Here is a 20,484-nt window from a genome sequence, read left to right on the forward strand (position 1 = left end):
GACAGATGGGTATCTTCCTGAAATATTTACTATTAGTCTTTAAGTGAGAGGTAGTAAGATGGTAACAGATACCTCAGCAATAAGGGGAATCTTGAAACAAACAGTAAGTGGAAAGCTAAAAGCCCAGACAGTACTATCTGTTGTGAAGATGCTCGGTCCTGCAAGAAGTACTCAGCACACATGAGAACAATGGAGTACAAAGGTGTGGATGCTGATATTATAACACTTGTCACTACAGAAGCATGCAACTGCGTCTACTTTTGAGGTTTAATTTAAAAACTTAAACCAGCTGTTAAAGGCAAAACTCCCACATTCCCTTCACACAGAACAGTGTTGTTACCAGAGTCTTCCAGGAACAGACCTCATCAAATTTTATTAGGTTTAATAGTTTTATTAAAACCTAGCCCCATGGAAGCACTCTGGTGTTTATGGAAGTATAATCAACCCATACTTGGGGGAAGATTATCAACAACAGGCCCCTCCTGATAATATAGCTAGAGATTCAATGGAAACCTGACAGGTAACACCTCAAAGAATGGGGTTCATGCTCAAGAAACACTGTGAAATGTCACCATCAGAAGTCTGATGTTCACTCAGACATTTTAAATCTCAACCTATTTACAACGATAAAAAGATATATTAGACAGGTATGGTATCTAAATTTCAGCATCAGTGTTTTTACCAATCTGCTTTCCACAGAACTTTTCATCAAGAAAATTAACAGTTCACTGTTTTCAGAAATGGATTTCTGACACAGAGAAAATAGTACGGACTACACCACCTTTCACAAAATTATGAAATTTTCAGCTCCCTCTGCATGGAACATTGTCATGTTCTATTCATGACTGTAACTTTTAAGAGACCAGAAAATTAAAAAAAAAAAAAAAAAAAGAGAGACAATGGGATGGATGGAGGCTCTTTCAGCATCTCATCTGTGCATAACCTGAAAGTAAGTTCAGGTGACACTCAGGCTTCTTGGTATTCTCCTAATGCTAGGAGATTAGACCAGCTCATTCAAATAAAAGGAATGCAGCATCATTTGGGAGGAGACTCAGTACTGCTTCAGACTTAAAACTGGAGGAGAGGCAAGCAAATATGCTCTGCAGAAAGAGCCTAGCCATCAGTGCGGCAGAAACGCACAAAGAATTGTACAGTTTTGTATTCTTTGTAAATTATAGAAAAAAAATGCCAAGACACGCCACAGAAGATTTGACTTAAATGCACTTGTTGAAAATGCAAGCTGTCCTTAACTGAGCAATGAATGAAATCTCATCCATGTAGTCAGAAAGCTGGAGAGCAGATAAAATAAACTCTACTACTAGAATAGCAAAACTTCTCAGACTTTTGTAACACTTAATGGCAATAAAAGCATTCATGGGGTAGAAAACTACACAATCTACTTGTACATATAGAGAGATACAGATGGACCTTTTCCAAGTTTTCAGCGCTTCTCTCTAAGTGTGGGAATGCCCACACTTCGCACCTGTGTGCATCTAAAAGCATAACCATTTGGTTCATCGTTCATCTGTACTAGTAAAGTGATGGAAATTACACTGCCTTTGGCACAAAAATACTGCACATACCAGCACAAGTTATTATGGGAGAGTTTGGAGGCTACTCCTCTATCACTGATCTAATTTTCTAGTTGAAGTAAGACTAGGATAGTTCAGATTGCAAGAGTCTTCAGGAGGTCTCTGATCAAACCTCCTGCACAGAACAGGTCAGCTGTGAGGGCATGTTGCTAGAAATTGGTTGTATAACCTGGTCTGACTTCAAAAATTAGATGCTGGAAGGTATTTGGACATACAATAGGTGACCAAGAAAATATACCCCCAAATTACCCAGAAGATTAAGAAACATGGCCTTGTCTATTCTTGCCAGGTGAACGAATGACTTTTTATTGCCAAGAGATTTAAATGCCCCAAAACAGGCAAGCTGGAAATTTCCAAAGCAGGTAATGGAAAACAGTTGGACATACAAAATATTTTTTTTCATTGAAAATGTGAAGGACAAGGTAGTTTATAGCATTGTTTAAAATACCTATCTACTCTCTTGCAAGAATCTCACATGCTTTCAGCAAAAAAAGAAAAGTTTTTTTAATAAACATTTTCCTTTAAATAATCATTCTGTTGTTCTTTGACAAATTGTGAACAAAGGATATCTCCATTTTAAATATTGTAAAATAAACAGGTTTAATTATCAGAGAAGACAGATCTTAAGAACATTATTACTTGTGTGTTACTTCACAGCATCTATGGACCTGGAACTCACACCAAATTAATTTGCATTTGACAACCTAAAGGGCTACTCATCTATTGCATAGCTATGACTTAAAAACCTTATTTGTTTCCTGAGTCTAGATATAAGGCCCTCTCCTGTGCCAGCTTTCAAGGTCCTCAGAGATTCCAATTTATATCCACTAAGCAAGCATCTGAAGTGACTGAAGACTTAATGGATGCTTATTATCACTTTTCTTGGAGACTGTGAACCTTGCAGCAGAACCAACAGGACACAGCACATCCCCCTGTCTCCAAGAACAGCATGTCCTCAGGTAAAAACTGTTTTTACAGGGTTTTATGCCAAAGTGCAGATTAAAATGGATGAGACAGCTCATTCTTTTCTGGGGTGATAATTTGTCAGTAAGTAAAAAAGGAGACAGGTGTCTTGAAAATAACCACAATAAAAGTCATCAGAAGCACAGCTGAACCTTAAGAAAAGCTGCATTAGTTTGATGATATGTCTGGACTAATCTACCAGTTAGAAATATTTCCTTTTTTTTTTTTTTCCCTTTCTTTTGTGTCCTGAGGAAGCAATTAAAATCAAGCAGCTGGGCAATACCCCCACAGCAGACAAATCTAGAGTTACTCAAGCAGCAGTTTTTCTGAATTGTCTATAATGTCACACAAATGCCACCATTCATGCCACAAGAAGCAACAATACATATAAATGGATAGCAGCATTGCTATGGTAGGATTTTTTTCTCAGCAGAGACAGAAATGGACCTTTATAGCATGATAAAGTAGACAGACAGACAGAGAGATAGATAAGACAATTAAGAAATGCAGTTCTGTTCGACCTGAATGTAATGAAGATATCAAAATGTAGAGCTGTCTCCTGCTGGTAAGGTAAGGCACTCTGTGAACTACTTTTCAAAGCATCTGGTTTAAATTGAGTTCTGCTATGTCAGGCACAGAGCAATCAGTGAATTAAATGCTGTTTCAGAGAGAAAGAAGAGAAGAGAAGGAAGAAGAGCTCCCTAAATGTGAAAAGAAATAAAAACATTGCAGCAATATCACCTCCAAGTTTTAATTTAAATGTGTGCTCTAAATGCACCATTACCCGATCTTTGTTCAAAAAGTACATTCTCATAATGTATAGCAAGCAGGTACACTACATGCTTTGACATAACAACTAATACAAGTTAGAGGTAAAATCATGGATCTTCTGAAGCTGTGAAATGTACACAGTTAAACTTGCACTAGGATTTATTTTCCGAGCCCTTGTAAAAATGGATGAGAGAACTGAGCCCATCTGATAGATTACCAAAACTTCTAACCACCAGAAACTGCACAAGTCCCTGTTATCAGACATAAAAGAAAAGCAAAAATAACCCAGATGATCCAAAATATCACAACCATCATCAAAGCATTAGAGCCAAAAGGTGTAGAGTTCCAAACAGATGCCTCCATATTTTAAATGACTGACTTAAATAGAAGTAATTTCATTAGGATACAAATGGCTTTGAACATTAGCCTTTGAGTCCAAAATTATGGCACTTAAAACTGTTCTGGCTGATGACAAAGCAGTTCTACAGATTTGTCATTCCTGACTTTTCCTTCCTGACTCTTCCCTTGGGCCAGCATCATGAATTGGCTGCAAGATTCTGTCACAATTCACCTCTGAATTTTGCAGCTTCCAAAGGTCCCACAGACTTCAACTCTGAGTGGCTGCTGAAAGCTTTATAAGAAATTTCAGCATCCAGAGTCCCTATTTGCACCAGAATGATCCCCTTCTTCATACAGACTGGACAAGGATAAAATTGTTATGTTTGGATAAGGGTAAAATCACTCAGGTAACAGCTGTGCTGCTGGAGATGCTGTCAAACACTGACAAAACTCATGGGATTGCTTGAGGTAAACTTGAATCATTCAGCTAGTTTTGGTAGTTGAACTACCAGTTGAACACTGACATGTAGACTGGTGAAACTAAACTGGGTTGTTGCCAACACTGTTAATCTTAGCACATTTACAGTATTCAAATATCTTCCACTTACTGTGGAGGTGGTGGCTTTCTGTTAGAGGAAGCTGATGTCTTACATCAGTCAACTAAATTGCTGTGGAGACTCTGAACTTCGTTTTGCCTCTTTCACCTTTTCATTCATATGCTCACTTCATCTTCTGCCTTCTGTGCCCTCCTCATCATCCACTGAACACCTGCCCTTCCTCCTTTCACAGCAGGAGTCAGCAGCAGCAGGGATTGATCCCTCCAGTTCTGTTTACATTGGCCTCACACACCTGTGCTGTACCAGACAAAAAGCAGCTCTGGTAACACCGCAATATACAACGTAAAGCTGCTCTCTGACAAACAAGATGTTGGTGCTTGGTTTCCAACGCCCCTACATAAAAGCCTTCTTCCTTTCCTAGGGTTGCCATAACGACAAGCAGAGCATTGTCATTTTGCTAAGCAATGACAATGACAAATATGTAAGAAATGCAAAGGTCTGGGGAACTGGGGGCAAGATTAGAGCTTCTCTTCCTGCCTTCACGAAACATTTTACCATGGATTCATCTTGCACATCCTAAGCTGTTCTTATGTGAACATGAGAAATAGCTAGTGCTAGTGTTCTGTGCTGCCTCATTTTCAGAGAGCCAGTGTTGTTCTTGTGGATGCTCTGTCAAGACACTGCAGTGTTAGTTATCCAGGGTACAGGGTATGGTCTTGAGTTCAAAAATGCCAGCAAAAATCGGGAATTAGTCCTAATTTTACAGTGTAATAAAGTGGTAACTGCCATAAGTTTTTCTCTTTAGTAGGCTAGAAGTGATTGCAGCACAGATGACATTTTATTGAATAAATAAAATCATGGCCAGGTGACTTAGGAAGTCAGGAAACTATTATATGCATAATTCCTCTGTTAACCATGAGGATGGAAAGCATTTTTTTCTTAATTAAATGATGAATAACACCTAGGGCACCAACCAGAAAGAGTAAGAAGGACACTCTCATCACCTCATCATGAAAGCTGTATTTCTCAGGTGATTTTCATCTGTGATCACTCAACCTCTGATTTAAGGGATGAATTAGTGTTAATTTTTCTAGGTTGGGGGTAAGTCTGTCTTTCAGTGTACATAGCTAAAATGTGATTTTCCTTTTTAGGCATTTTCAAAATGTAAATATTGTCTTTCCTTGCCTGCTACTTAGAACAGGTACATTTTTCTTCTATTTGTTACATCTGTTAATCAAAATAAAATGACTGAAACTACAAAAGTTTTAACCTAAATGGCTTTTCTTCTAAAACCATCCACATGTACTCCATGACTCCAGTCTCCAGACACAACAATCATGCCGCTGTTCCTACGTAAACACCATCAGCCACACCTTTCCTTGACATAAGTGCAAAACACCTCTCCAGTCATCTTGTACTCCTGCCTCATTTCAGTTTCAGTGACATTTGGTTTTCGTTCCTGGAATCTGTCAGCCCCAAAAAAATTGGTCTTTTATCCATGCTGAAATACTCACCTCTCCTGCAGGATCTTTTGTTGCCTTATTTTCACTGCTTTGATAAGCTCCCCTGAGAACTGTATGTCTGTACACACCAATCTTAGCAATTTCAAACTTTAAGGGAACTTTCTACATCTGCCTTGGGGCTTTTATGACAATACAGAGGAGAAACAATTACAAATTGGAACTTCATCTGATAATACATTTCACGAACTGTGAAGAAATTGCATTTGTTAATGATCATTAATATTGATTTACCACGACAACTACATAGCATCTACCCTGCTCTTTTGTGAAAGTTAAGATGATAAATGATGTGCGGTGGGTTAACCCTGGCTGGATGTCAGGTGCCCCCCAAAGCTACTCTATCACTCCACTCGTCCAATGAACAGGGAGAAAAAATGTAACAAAATGCTCCTGGGTCAAGCTAAGAGCACGGAGAGATCATTCACCAACTGCCATCATGGCAAAATAGACTTGACTTGAGGAAACATTACTTGACTTTATTAGCAATCAAATCAGAGAAGGGTAATGAGAAATAAATCCAAATCTTAAAAACAGTACTCTCACCCCTCCCTTCTTTCCAGTCTCAACTTCACTTGCAATTTTCTCACCTCCTGCCTGAAGCAGCACAGGAGGATGAAAATGTGGGCTGTGGTCAGTTCATCACATGTTGTCTCTGCTGCTCCTTCCTCATCGGGGGAGAACTTCCCACACTTTCCCTACTTCAGCATGGAATCCTTCCCACCCTGTTGGACATGGGGGAAGTTTCTGGCAGCTTCTCAGAAAAACCACCCCTGTAGACCCCACAATACCAAAATCTGGCCACACAAACCCAATAGATGAGGTTAAAAAAAAATTAAAATTGTGGCTAATTCCTTACACAAGTATTTTGTATGACTCACCCTTTGTTTTAAAACAGAACTCTCCCCGGAGAGTCCCTGCAGTGGGACTGGTGGACTAAACCAGACATATTGAATATTAAGATGGCAAAACCTATTGCTATAAAATGTAATGACAGCCCAACACCCACTTGTATCTTAAACTGCCTAAAACAGCACTAAAAAAAATTGACCCCCAAGTACCTAATAATATCAAACAAGGTTTATGAAAGGAATGTAGTTCTAGTAATTGATCTGTCCACATGAAGTAATTATTTCCAGTTATTAAGAAACTCCTGAAGCTGCAGTTGTGTTACCGAACACAGTCATATGACAAGACAAGACAGAGAGGACAGAGAAAATAAGCAGGCATTGGTGAGATGGACAGACCACCCCAGCATGTTTGATCATGAGTGTTCCCATATGCCACAAACACTGCTCCTTCTTCAGATGACTAGGTTACCACTACAGAACTTAAGGCACTCAAATAAATTAGTCACATTAGATGGTGAGAGATAAGCTGTCCCAACTTCCCCAGAGAGAACTGTGACACAATCTGGAAGTGACATCTAGTATATACAATCGTCTTTTATCATTATTTTAGTAATCACATAATATATCCAGCCGACAAGTTCGGAGATTTATACAGCCTTGAGACCTACTGAGTCTCAAAATCCATGTAATTTCACAGGGATCTTGACAAAACAGAAAACCTAAAGTTTCTTACACACATAAACCCCAACAAGACAGGCAGATGTAACTCAAACAGAGTACACCTGCAAAGAATAACCATGGTGACAGTTGAAAAAAATTTTCTTCTTACCTGCTGCTGCTTCAGAACTGATGCTATCTTTAACTCCACCAGCTGGACTTAGGGGTAAAACGTCATCATCATCAAAACTGATCAAATCTCCTTCCACATCTAGTTTATTTTGCAAAGCAGGTGCTGAGGAGTTGGCTGCAGGGGACAATTCCCCCAGAGACTTAAAAACTTTTTCTTGGGCAGATACAGAAGGCCGTGGAGGAGCAGCAACTGGTTTAAGTGAGGCCAAAGAAAGAGCAGGATTTTCTGAGTAACATGACTTTTTAGGAACAAGAGGCCTTGGAGCAGGAACAGGAAATCTCTTTTGTCCATCACTGTTTTCTGCAACTGATCCACTCCTTGCATCGAGAAAATCACTACTGCTACTTTTAACAAGGCCAGGTTTTGGCTTCTTTGGCAGTTCAGGTTTGGTTACAACACTGCTCCCAACTATTTCAGGCTGAGGCTGCAATTCCTTGGAAGGTGTTGATTTGCTTTCGGTCCATGCATCCCACTCTTCTGAAATTCTGCCCACCCCTGGCTTTGGAGCAATCACTGGCTTCTTTGTAGTAACAGATCTTGGGACAAACGAACGAGGGGCAATTTCTGGCTTTTTTGATAATCCTGAGGTATCATTAGCGCCTTGGGATTCAAAAACTTTGATCCTTGAAACAATACTATTTTGGCTCCTTTCTGTACTCATGCTGTCCATCACCAGGTGATTGTCTAGTAAGCTGTCTTCATCTAGAAGAGGCGACTGCTGAATTGGAGGCTGCTGCTGTTTTGCAGTAGACTGGTTCACTTCTTCTTCACTGTCTATCTTACTTTCAGTACTTTTGACCACAGGTCTGAGATTGCTTCTTGATCTTGGCTTTGGCACAGGACATATCACAGCACTGGGATTTTCTTGGCACCTCTGACCTTCAGGATTTTCGAAGACTATTAAGGGATTCTCATTTTCTGCAGAAGACTTACTCAGAAGAGATACAGGAGGTCTAGGAGGTTTAAGAGGACTCTGCCCTGCTAACAGAAAATAAAAGGTTTTACTTATCTATTCCAGAACATTTAATTTATGTTATTTTTGACAGCCATCAGAATAGTAAACATGATGGCTTTCATTGAGAACTCTACTGGTGCTTGTAAAAATAAAGTCTGTTCCTACAAAGATGAATAGAAAAATATACAAACTTTAGGAATAAGCTGAAGATTGCTGAAATGCATGGTATCTACAAGTTGAGTTCAAAACCTCCTGTTAACTTGTAGCATTGAGGGGCATGCAGACAAAATCCAGACAAAAGAGGAGTACAGCAGCTTCCCAAGCTTGTTTTGCACTTTTCAGTCTGAATGTATGAAGTACTTCTATTTTGATAAGATGTCTGAGCTCCTCTGGTCCCAAAGTTCTGATTGTCATTTTAGATTAACTGAATATAACTTTCAAGATTTAATGATACTCTGAATGCAATAGTAACATTTCAGAAGAAAGGATTTTTATAGAAATTTAACTGTTATTCATATTAAATGGTGCACAGACCAACAATAAAGTGCATCTTCAGGAGACAGAGTAAGGTTTTCATCACAGAGAAATCCAAAAAACCTCACCTCGGCAGACTGCAGATTCCCGGTGTGCAGGCACACTTGTTTTTACATTATTTCCTGGCAAATGACTGATTAGTTCCTCTGGAAAGTCAGTTTGTGTTGCAGAAGTAGTGGTATGTCTAGGAGCAGCAGCATTATTGTTATTTGTTGTATTGACTTGCACTTGATTGATTTCTTTTATCACCTGCTCGTACGATGGCGGAAGCTACAAAATAGATAAATATTAAGGTACATCCAGACATGATACTTTAAAAATAAAAACTGGCATGTGAATGAAAGAATACTTAATTAACACATACAGAGGAAAAGAACACTGTCATAGTCTTCTATTCAATGTGATGAAAGTCTGAGCAAGCAAAAACTGCTCCTCTCTAACCTAATGGGCTTTTTACCTTTGTAAACCAAGCAATGCCTCATGTAAATTCATACTCACCTCAGCTGGAAGATGCTCATTTCTCCTCCACTGAGCATGAGATGAAGCAGAAGGGAATCCTAATCCTTGAGGAGTGACAGGACTTGCACCTGGAAACCAGGAGGATGGCCGGAGGGGTTCAGCAGCAACTATTGTAATTTCAGGGCGCCTGGAAACGAAGGCAAAGGGGAATAATTACCTAAAATACTTACAAATAGTTCTTTTAAGTATAACAGTCCAAGGATTTCCCAGAATGGGAAATAAAAACAACTCAGGTCTTTCTGATTTAACTAAAGGTATCTTTCTATCATTTCAAAGCAACTTACCTGACCTTTCTAACAAACACTTATGCTTCCATTCAAAGCCCCTAATTAAATGCCTTAGTCAAAAAGTAGGTTTATTTGCTTCAGTGAAATAATTTAAATACTTAAAGTACTTAAACACAAGTGTAACTCAATTAGATGGCAGAAGTCTTAGTTCTTCACAGGATAATGAGAACTAATCATGTGTTTGCCCTCAGCCTGCTAAAATCTGAAAACAGTAGGGTAGTTAAAACTGTTTCTTGGCTGGATACCTAAAAACTTTTGTATCCTCAGATCCCAAGGGAAACCTTCCAGGGTGCTAAAGTGGGGCAGAGCAAGCCTCACAAGGCCTTTGGGGCCTATTTGCTTCCCTCACCCAGTATTACAGACTTCCATGACAGTGAAGGACCCACAGGTAGCACCCCTGGTTTGTCACTGCTCTTTCAGAGCATCAGCTGCAGGGGTGGCCTGTGCTGCCAGGCCACAGTCCCTGCAGCACCACTGATCCATCCAGAATCTCACAAAACTTCCACTGTCAAAAGGGACTTTTGTGAGTAGATAAAGCATCTGCTTACAGAAGCTTTTGTCTGAAGACAAAAAATATACAAGAAATAAAGCCGCAGAAGCATAACTTACAAAACTATCTAAAAAACAATTTAAAAAAAGAAGGGTACAGTTCCTTCACATCTAAAATAATGGCAGACTCAGTTCACCAGCCATCCAGGTTGGTGACCTCCTTTCTCAATACCCTTTGAGAAACTGAAAGGAGGCTTGAAAGTGCATTTATTTTCATTGTGAAGTGATCCAGTACATAGATGTCAGAAAAATAAAACAGTTCTGCAGAGGTTTGATGGCTGGTTGCATTCCCTTTTTGAGGACACATACAAAAGTTGATGAGAGAATTCCTCAAACTCTTAACCTATCATGCTTAAAAATCAAAGTGTTTCTACTTTTTTCCAAGTCTACTCTAAACACACTAAGGATAGAGAGAAGGAATAAAATAAACTAGAGGAGAAAGCCATAAAAAGTAATACTGTGACACAATCTAACAAGTTCTACAGTAGCACCAAATTGCAATATAAATAACAGCACCATACCTTCTATCCCTCTGTTGATCACTATGGCTAGAGGTCCGAGAAGCTATTTAAAGAAAAGAAACAAAAGTATTGAAGAGGTTCAAATATACTGCCACAGCAATATGAGGATAATAGCAGAGCACTTACCAGTCCACTATCAATGAAATGCAGAACATAGAGCATCTGATCATAAATCCCAGATTTTAAGACTGGCCAAGTTTAAAAAAAATATTTGTATTAAATATGAGAAGATTTCAAAATATTCAGAGTGGAGTTTCATAATAATTTTAAATCTCTCTCTATGTCCAAGTTACCACCAGGTCCTGTCCCCTGTCTTCTTCCTTCCCACATCTTCCTATATTCTGCATTGTGGGGACCCTAGAGTTGAAACTTCCTTTCATTAAAACGATACATGAATTAAACAAAAAGAAGTGTTAAACATATCAGGCTTTTCCTTTTGATGGATAATTTCTGAGATGTGCTCTTTAATCTTATTTAATGTCTCTTTCTGTTTGTTTTATAGAAGGGAAAGGTACTACGGCACAGAACCTAAAAAGATATTTCACCCTCCTCCATGTAAAAATAAAATATTAAATGTTCCCAGCTAGATTATTTGCTAAAGTTTAAATCACTTGTGGATTAAGAGTCAGAAACTTTTTTTTTTCAAACCACATGTTTTAAGTTACATAAAATAAGCAAACCCTGACCTCTTTATTTTTCTGGTTTTGCCATATTTACATTAAAATAATTTTTTTTTTCAATGGCCACATTGCATTTTCATTTGGATTTCTTTAGAGTCAAAAACAAATTATCCAAGGGAAAAATTTTTTGCATAGCAAGTGCAATTTAAGGAAGTGGTAGCATCTTATTGTGCAACATCACAGCATCATTAGCCGAAATCAGCAAAGCATACTTGATTGAAGAGCTGCAGAGTGTTGTGTCAGACATACCTCTTCGACAGGGCATTTTGGATGTGCACTATTCATGAGTGCTAGAGGAAAAAAAGAAGGGGTTACAGGAGACAAAGAGGAGGTGAAGGAGAACAAACCAAGGCTTCAGAGTGCCAGAAGCCATGATTAAATGGGTTAGTCATGCAAGGACAGTGCATGTGCCAGTGCTGTACGGAGATAACTGTAATGTCTATTCACCACATAGTGTACAAAAAAATTAAAATAAAAGCACACTTTATTTCTAGTTGCATACCAATTTTAACAATGGCTATTTAGAAGTTTAACTTGAAATAAATTAACCATGAAGGATATAACTGAACATGGAAATGTCCACTGTATGGCTCAACAAGGAAACACAGTGGGAATGAGGAGAGGGAAATCAAGTATCTTTGAATACTTTTTCTAGTTTAAAATTTTGGTTTATTTGGGTCTGCCTTTTCTCCCTTCCAAAAATAATAATTTACACTGAGGACTTGATACAGGTGCAAAGAAGTTAGGATCCCATCATTTATACTCTCACCTACCACAGAGGAACGGGCAGGCTGGTTGATCCCAGCAAGAGGCATACCTCAAATGATTTCACATCTAAATCAGTTCTGTAAAAATTGTTTGACTAAGTAAATAAACACCTCACCTTCACTTTCTTCTTCAGAGATGTCAACACAGCACTGATCTAACACACACGTTAGACCAAAAAAACCCCTAACTGACTGAAACTAATCAAATCCAACACTACTTTTGCAAAGATGATGGAAGAAAGTGCTCTTTTGGTAAATGCAGTCAATACAATTGCTTGGGGTTATAGCCCAATTCCAACAGTAAAGGCAGGAGAAATAAAAGCTAATTAATGAGGAATGTAAAACGGAATTGATAAACCTGTCACCTTACTTCATTATTTCTAAATTTCTGGATAAATTCTACAAGCTCTTTCTTCCTGTGAGACTCTAAATGTGCTTCTATTTATCACCGTTATTAAACAGGAAAAACGTAAAAACAGCCTGAAAGACCTTCTTCCTTTCTTAACATAGGCAAAAAAAAAAAAAAAAAAATCCAGTGTGGTATTATGTAATCCATCAAGCTCCAAAATTCAAGTAAACAAATAAACTCTCTTGAAAACAGCACATTTAAAATATTTATATAAAAATAACTTTACTAATCAATATATATATAAACACATCTTTTTAAAAGGACTAATGCCCAAGCCATCATGTATATTTTCAGAATGTACTCATTTTTCTAGGAAAAAATATCTCTCAAGCATTAATGGAATCAAGTTACTTCCATGTGTATAAACATTTCACATAAACATTTATTTTTTAATGACACTGACAAAGGTCTTCCCTTCTGTCAACATCTCCTCTACTTTTGCTGTCTCAATATTTTACAACCACACTTTTAGAATACATTTTGTTTTGGAAGCTCTTAAGAGGATTTAAATCCACAGTAGAAACAGAGATGAAAGCTACTGCATCTTTGCTCTCAGGTATTCCACAAATGCTAGGGAAAAGAAAATACAAACTTTCTAAATGATCCTTGTCCCCAGACTCACACAGCTTTTATTCCTTCCCTATTTCAAAGAAATGAATTTAAATTAAAAAGTGCATGAAAGAAGACATGAATTGTTAAAATATAGTACACACCTGACTTAAAAAATACACAAGAAAAAAACCTGCAGCCATTTTTCTGGCCTTGTGGTCTTTTGATCCTTTAAGTCCATTCTTCTTTCCTTCTGTGGATTGTCTTGAAAAAGCATACTATTAATTTTTACCTCAGATTTCATATTATGACAGTTTTAAGATTTAAAAACCTCTCTTCCATCAGGGGAGTCAACGGAAATATATTTCAGTGCTGGTTTATACACCAACAACTGAAAACAGTTTGTTTCTCAACTTTAACAATAAGAAATGCTCAGGATGAGAATCACTAACACTTCCAGAAGCTTATGCTTAGGGGTATTTATGTAAAACAAGCAAAGTAGCTTCAGAAGGGGAAGGAGACGGAAACCTCCATGCATAAAAACCTCACTTATTCATCTTATAACTTTATTTGTCTTGGTGGGGGGGAATCAAATCAACTCATACCATTATTGCTATTTATTTCTGTTAGTGTCAATGAGGCACTTTATTAGCTAATGTCAATGAGGCATCTAAATGTGTTTAACCTTGTATAGCATAAAGGATTAATGGTAATACTGTAAACAGAGGGCAGATCAGAGACTTATATATTCCTCTTTTGTACATATTTCTTAGAAGAACTATTTAGTGGGCTTTTACCAATTATTTTTAAACGTGTGGAGGCAAAGGACATTATATTTGCACTGCATACTTACGTTTCAGATTTTTTCCTCTACTGTTTCTTCTCAGGGTCCTACCTTTCAAGTGTACTTAATACATCATTTGTATTTGAAATACATACAGATTATGGTGCAGGGGGTATTTTAAACTATGGGATCAAAACGGCTGTATGAATACAGCCACCACTATACCACAAACCAATAGACTTCGATGCTACAGACAAGCTGTAACAAGTCTGACATGCAGATTTCAGCCTTTGGAAGAGAGCTGGACTAGGAATCACAGTCTTTCAGGCAACCTTTTAAGGCAATACAAAGACAATTGAAGTTATCAAGGATCTGCTCAGAGATAAGGTTCTGTTGTGAGCACTGAATGCTTCAACAATGTACACACTGCATAACAATATTTGTGTGCTTCCATTAGCAAACCTGTATGAAATACTGAACAGTTCTGTCATTGCAGAGTGCTTTAAAAGCAAGTTTAATTTTGCATTAAAGATTGGAAAGGTAGCCTCAAATAGGCCAAGCCTTTCTACAACAAGGACCTGCACTAATATTTAAAAACACACCTTCTTTCAATGCTTTCTAAAACCAGGCTAGACATTTCTTCCAAACCTATGAAATATGGAGACTATTAGACTAAGAAGTTATTTCACTATATAGATGCCTAGGAATAAAGCTTATTCATTATAGTATCTCAGGGAAAACCTCAAGGGTGGGCAAACACTCCCACCCTTACCTACAAAGTAATGCAGTTTGAAGAACTGACAGGATGTTCCCATGAAAGAGGCCACACTTGCAATCTTTGAAATATCAAAGGTCTTACATGACTGCAGAGATCTTTCATCAGGGAACACTAAAACGAGCAGATAATCCTCAAGCCAACACCATAAAAAACAGCCTTGATTTCACCCAACATATGATTAGACTATTACTGTATGGAAAGGTTGTGAAGACATGCAGGTTCAAAGTAATTGGAATTTTTCATGCACCTCTGCAATAAGAGACTTTTCTCCCAAACTGTTTCTTGGCACAAGGGGGAGGTCTTGCTCCTTTTCTGGTTCTGTTTCCAGGCATCTCAGGGAAACATCAGATTGTCTCACATTACAGCTGGGTTGATTTAATGCCTGAATATAGCTTAAGAGATGGTGACGCCCAATTCCCCTTCCAAACCTGGATTTTTGATTCCCCATGAATGAACGTTAGCACCCATGTGACCCCATAGCGAGTTCACAGTGCTAGAAGAATAACCACTGTCTGTACAGATTTTGTCCCACTTTACCTCCCTGAACCTGCTCACCTTGGGCTCAGACCACCAGCAGCACAGGGGAAAGAACATGCCACCCCCAACAGTAGTCTCTATCCTGCCTCCATTTCCTGGCTCCAGTGCTTCTTTGTGCAACTTCAGGGAGAGAACTGATAAAAAAATAACCTATGGGGGTAACAGGGATTCCTCTTCCCACTCCCAGGATAGTCCTCTATACCCATTTCACAGCTGATCTATCTGTTAGGCACCATAGAGGCTGGCATTGCTGCTGAATAAAATTTTCATAACTACACCCTTAGAGCAAGCCTGTAGATTTACTCAAATTTGACAATCATGATTTATGAAGGCACTTCACTCCTTCCTACACCTTTCCTTGGGCTGTATGTTCTTGCCTCTGCATCATTCCCTGCATTATGGTAGCCCAAATGTTTGTGCAGATGGGGAAGAGAATGAGGTCATGGAATTGATCTGGTTGGGAAAAAGTGGGAGCCAAAAGTACCTAGGAAGCCCCCAAGCAAAACAAACAAAATGAAAAACAAACAAAACCTACAGCCAAAAATGTCTGCAAAACTGCCAAATGGAAATCCACAGCCTCAGAGTGTATACAAGCTGTTACACGTCTTTCATTCAGCCATGTATTTACTTAGGACAGAATGAGAATAGAACAAGCCCACAGGTTCTTCCAACATTTTAGGATAAGAGACTTGCTTCTGTAGCCCTGCATCCTAACGACACCCGTGTCTGGAAGAGCGGAGAAGCAAGTGAAAACACTGTTCCCCTTTGTTTCACTGCTGCAGCATTTGGCTTGCCTCTTTCTACTTTCTTTGGCATTCTTGTGCAGGTTGCTGTGCTGGCATTGGTGGACACAGTTTCAGTGATTTCAGTGGGAGTTCTATAAAAGTAGTGTGTCCAGGCCTGACATCATCATTAAGGTCCTGGGGTAACTTTTTAAGAGCTGAGATCAAAAGATTACTCCTGAGCAGATCTTGTGTTCACATGCTTGCTTCTTTCAAGTTACGTTGGGCTCACTTTTCTGAAGCCTATGGAGCAGTCACAGGACTGAAAATGACACCTTCTGTCTTTCATTAGTGTCTGTCTTTCTACCTGGAGTTGTGGTCAGGGCACCAAAGGTCAGGGCACCTCTTTCTTTCTGGCCACAAGAAACAGAGAGACTTACCAAAACAAAGTGACACACAGTGTTGTCCACAGTTGGGTAAGTTGAAAGCCTGTACATACTTACCATGTTTCTTGAAAATTTGAGAATAAGAGCCCAAAGAATCAGGAATTAAAAAAGACAGATTTCTAACTCTGTTAGAAAAATACACTTGTCCAGAAACTACCATACTTTTCCAGATTAATAGCAAGAGGAGTTAGGAATTATTCAGTGTCCATTGTAATGTAAGTCCATTCTAACAGCATTGTGTACCGGTGTACAAAGAACTACAGTTTCATATAAAATGCCTTGCTATGTACATGGATATTATTTTGCTAGCTTATTATCTCAATAATTCACATGGTACATTTCATCATAGTTATTAATATGTTAATAAGTAAATAACATGAGCCACAGGTGGGTTTTTATATGATTATGCCTCAAAATAAAGACTCACTTGCTACTACATTTTCAAAAACATAAATATGAAATGCTTCATGATCCCTCAGATGATTTCTCAGCTTGGCAAGGTACTGGGCTTAGGCGGTCTGAATCAATTTCTGACTCCACCACAAAAGGCCCTCTGTGATCTGGTGCTCTGTTTTCCAGTTTCCATCTGTGGCAGCAACAGCCCAAATTAAGTGCTGCATTTAAATGACAGCATCATGCAGACTCGCTCTAGTAAAGCTTTCATGATGCCCTTTCACTACCTCCAATTTAATCCACACTAATGAATCCCTGACTAATAGGTCCAGGAGAAACAAATCAGTACTACATACACTAATTTATTTTTCCCCATAGCAGAATCCTGAAGGTTGTTTCATTAATATAAAATTAAAGCCATGGACAGAAAGGAAATAAAACTGAAAAGGGGAAGAAAGTAACAGCATAAAATGCTTTTAAAGATGCATCTAAAGAAACTCTCTGCCTGGAAACAACATGAGCAGGGAAAGGGGGAAAGGAATTAAATCAAGGAAGAAGAGTTTGGACTTTCATTCAAGATTTATAATTTCCAAAGAAACAAGATTTTTATTTTCCAAAACAAGCCTAGTACATGAGTTTAATTCTGTCCCAGTACAGTGAAGAAGCAGTTGCTACAAATTTCTACTAAAATAAAACAATCTTCTATTTTGCCAAATGAACTAAAAACTGGGCACATCTAACCCAAGCTCTTCAGAGACGAATCACATCTGTGCACAGATGCATTAATGCATAAATAAGAAAATGTTAGCAACTGGAAAGAAAGAACCAAAAATTGTGTGTAAAAAGAAAGAGAGAAAGAAATTACAGCCACTCAGTTTACTGCTTACTTACTTACAGCTACTTTGTTTTTGCATACCAAGTTAAACAGTTACTAAAAATAAAGATGTAGCAATCTTACAACATTATAGTTCTCAAAAAGGAAAAGTAAACTTACATCTCTTGATTGCCGCTCTTATGGATGACAAAGGTCCTTGGCTTATTGAAGAAAAAAAATTAAAACATGGTTAATGTCTCAAAGAGAAAATAATTAAGTAATATTAAGTAACAAAAAATCCCCATATATTGTAAAGGGTTTGCCAAGCCTGTTTTTTTCCCCCAAGATTGTTATCTTACAGAAATTTGTCCAAAACTCCTGGACTATACAAACATATGCAACCCCTTTTAATGAAAATCAGGTTGCAGATTGGCTTCAAGACTCACCAAAGATGGAAAGCCAGTTATTAAATCCATTATTTCTCTCAATTCTGTCTTGAAGTTTACATTCTGCCTCATGTGGGTGTGCATATTCACAGATTATAAGCATTTTATGACTTAACATTCTCATAAATAAATAAAACTTACACAGTGAAATAAAAACTTATAACCCTTTTGCTAAATATTTTTAACAATTACTTAACAACTTGTCTTCCCTTCCAGCTGAGATAACATTTTTCAGTTATAACTTGGTGGGTGGGGTTAGGAAGACAACATGACCAAATATTTGTTGATACACAGGACAGAAAAATGTTTCCTTTTGCCAACTCATCTGTTTTCTTAGTAAGACTAAGGTTTTAACAGACACAGCAGTCCCTACTATTTATGCAGGTAAAAATCAAATCTAATTTGGGACTATCACTTTCAGAAATGCTGCAATTTGAAGAACATGGCATTAATATTCTTCCACTTTGTTCTAAGCTACAGAGGAATTAAAGCAACACAAACAAACAAACAAGTTCAGAAAAGAAGGTTTTTTTCTCTTTTTCTCTTTTAAATGCAAGAGATAAAGATAAAGAATATTTATTGGTGACAAGCTTCTGTAAGTGTTGAATGGATTTTTTAAAAACTGAAAACAAATAGACTGCATCTGGTTCAAATGAATACAGTATCTTAACAAAAAAACAAAGTTATACTAATCAAGCCTTTTCCAGAAACCTTCCAGCACCAGGCTTCATCAGTAGGAATGTTAGTAGAGGGAGTGCATTAGCATTTTATGTCTGCTCTTGCTTTGCTGGTGTGCAGCACACCAACTCTGTCAGGGCTCAGTTTAGCTCCACATGCACAAGACGGCTGCAATTACTCCAGTGCGATGAAGAGTTGGGGGATTTGGAGGAGAGAGGAAAGAAACAGTCAAAAGGGATGTGGATGAAAAATGTCCTCCCTCTACAGTAATTCTGGAAACTAATTAAGACTAGAAATGCATGTTGCTCTGATGGAACTACTTTCTGAAACAGTCTGGATAGTCTAGGATAAACAATGCCTATCTGTCTGGTTTCAGAAACAGTTCAAATGTGGCTTGGCCCCAATCCACACTGCTCGCAAGGCTGCTTTAGAAAACATTTCTATCAGTCATATTTCACTGCACATTTTCAGTAGAAAGGAGTTCTAACTTTCCTTCAAAGTGTCCCATCATAATACAGCCTTATCTTTAAGAAATGCTTTTAGTTGTGTGCTCCTCACAGATGTACCCTGGACTCTTTTCTTAGCTCCTTGTATCTCAAGTCTCTTTTTCTTGGATGTTCGTTTTTGAAGTTTTATTCTTTTGCTTTCATTGCTCTGAATAATTACAATCTTTAGGGCTTTAACTGTATTTATTATCAGACAGGAAGGAGACCAAAGTCTGGTAACATCAATCTGAAATCTTTTGGAGCAGCATTAACTTTCTATACTAAGAATTCAGGATTTACTTAAGATTATAGGCAGAAATTAGGAAATCTATCAGGTATGCACATTCAAGTATCACTAAGAACAAAAAGGAACAAATTCTTTCTTTCACTGGCAAAAGCCCTTTGGCCCATTGCAATTTGCCTCAGGTTCTGATAAACATTTTCATACAAAAGCAAGTATTTTTGGCTGGAAATCATAGGAGTCATCATGTAGACACAAGTTCAAGCTTTCCATGCAGCAGGAGGACCAAAAGGATACAAAGAAAACATTTTTTAAACCAAAATGCATAAAACAAAGAAGTAAATCCTCTCATGAAACCAATCTAGTGAAGCTGAAGAATGGATATATCAAGGGCAGCAAAGCAGCTCAAATATGCAACTATCTGTAATTTAGAACCCAGACTAACATGGTTCTATTAGAAAATTTATGAGCTTGCAGGCAAAACAAGCTGTTAGAGGACAGTTTTTATTTTCCACTTTCCATTAACATGTCTCTCATCAACAACCTTTTGGCAAAGCACTACATTTCCTACCCCCAGGAGAGTTTGATCCACATCTAGCTTACAATCATTTAAGCCCTTTAAAAACATGGACATGACAGTAGACAAGTTTTGTCCCTCCCCCTCTCCCTGTGAAGCCCTGTAATGGAACTGCAAACTTCATAACTTCATTATATACTAAACCCCAGTAATTTCAATAAGATGCTGTTCTTGGGGTAGCTGATTTTACCCATACCTTATGCTGAGCCTACCCATCCCTGCTCCATAGGAAGCAAATCCTGGTCTCTTACTCTGTGTTGCAAAGAGAGAAGTGATAAGGTTACTAATAACCTCCTCTGCTCCACAGTTAATGACATGTTTTCTCTCAAGCCATCCAAATAATTAACATAACCAAATCAAATTTAATTCT

At 38.1% G+C, this 20,484-nt stretch overlaps 1 protein-coding gene across 5 annotated transcripts in view; it reads right to left on the minus strand.

Annotated features, from left to right (window-relative positions):
- Positions 1-20,484, minus strand: part of SH3D19 (SH3 domain containing 19) — an 82,863-nt gene that overhangs the window by 24,715 nt on the left and 37,664 nt on the right. For 2 of the 5 annotated variants that reach the window (XM_058838727.1, XM_058838729.1), the window contains 6 exons: positions 17,868-17,908; positions 11,738-11,778; positions 10,809-10,851; positions 9,431-9,578; positions 9,001-9,202; positions 7,423-8,424 (listed from right to left, as the gene is read on the minus strand). In XM_058838727.1, coding sequence (XP_058694710.1) covers positions 7,423-8,424; positions 9,001-9,202; positions 9,431-9,578; positions 10,809-10,851; positions 11,738-11,753 — 1,411 coding nt within the window. In that variant the 5' untranslated portion in view covers positions 11,754-11,778; positions 17,868-17,908. The remainder of the gene's footprint in view (positions 1-7,422; positions 8,425-9,000; positions 9,203-9,430; positions 9,579-10,808; positions 10,852-11,737; positions 11,779-17,867; positions 17,909-20,484) is intronic. The other 3 variants (XM_058838724.1, XM_058838726.1, XM_058838725.1) reach the window with 2 other exon arrangements.

This window comes from Poecile atricapillus, chromosome 4 (genome assembly GCF_030490865.1).
Source record: "Poecile atricapillus isolate bPoeAtr1 chromosome 4, bPoeAtr1.hap1, whole genome shotgun sequence".
Classification (NCBI taxonomy): domain Eukaryota; kingdom Metazoa; phylum Chordata; class Aves; order Passeriformes; family Paridae; genus Poecile; species Poecile atricapillus.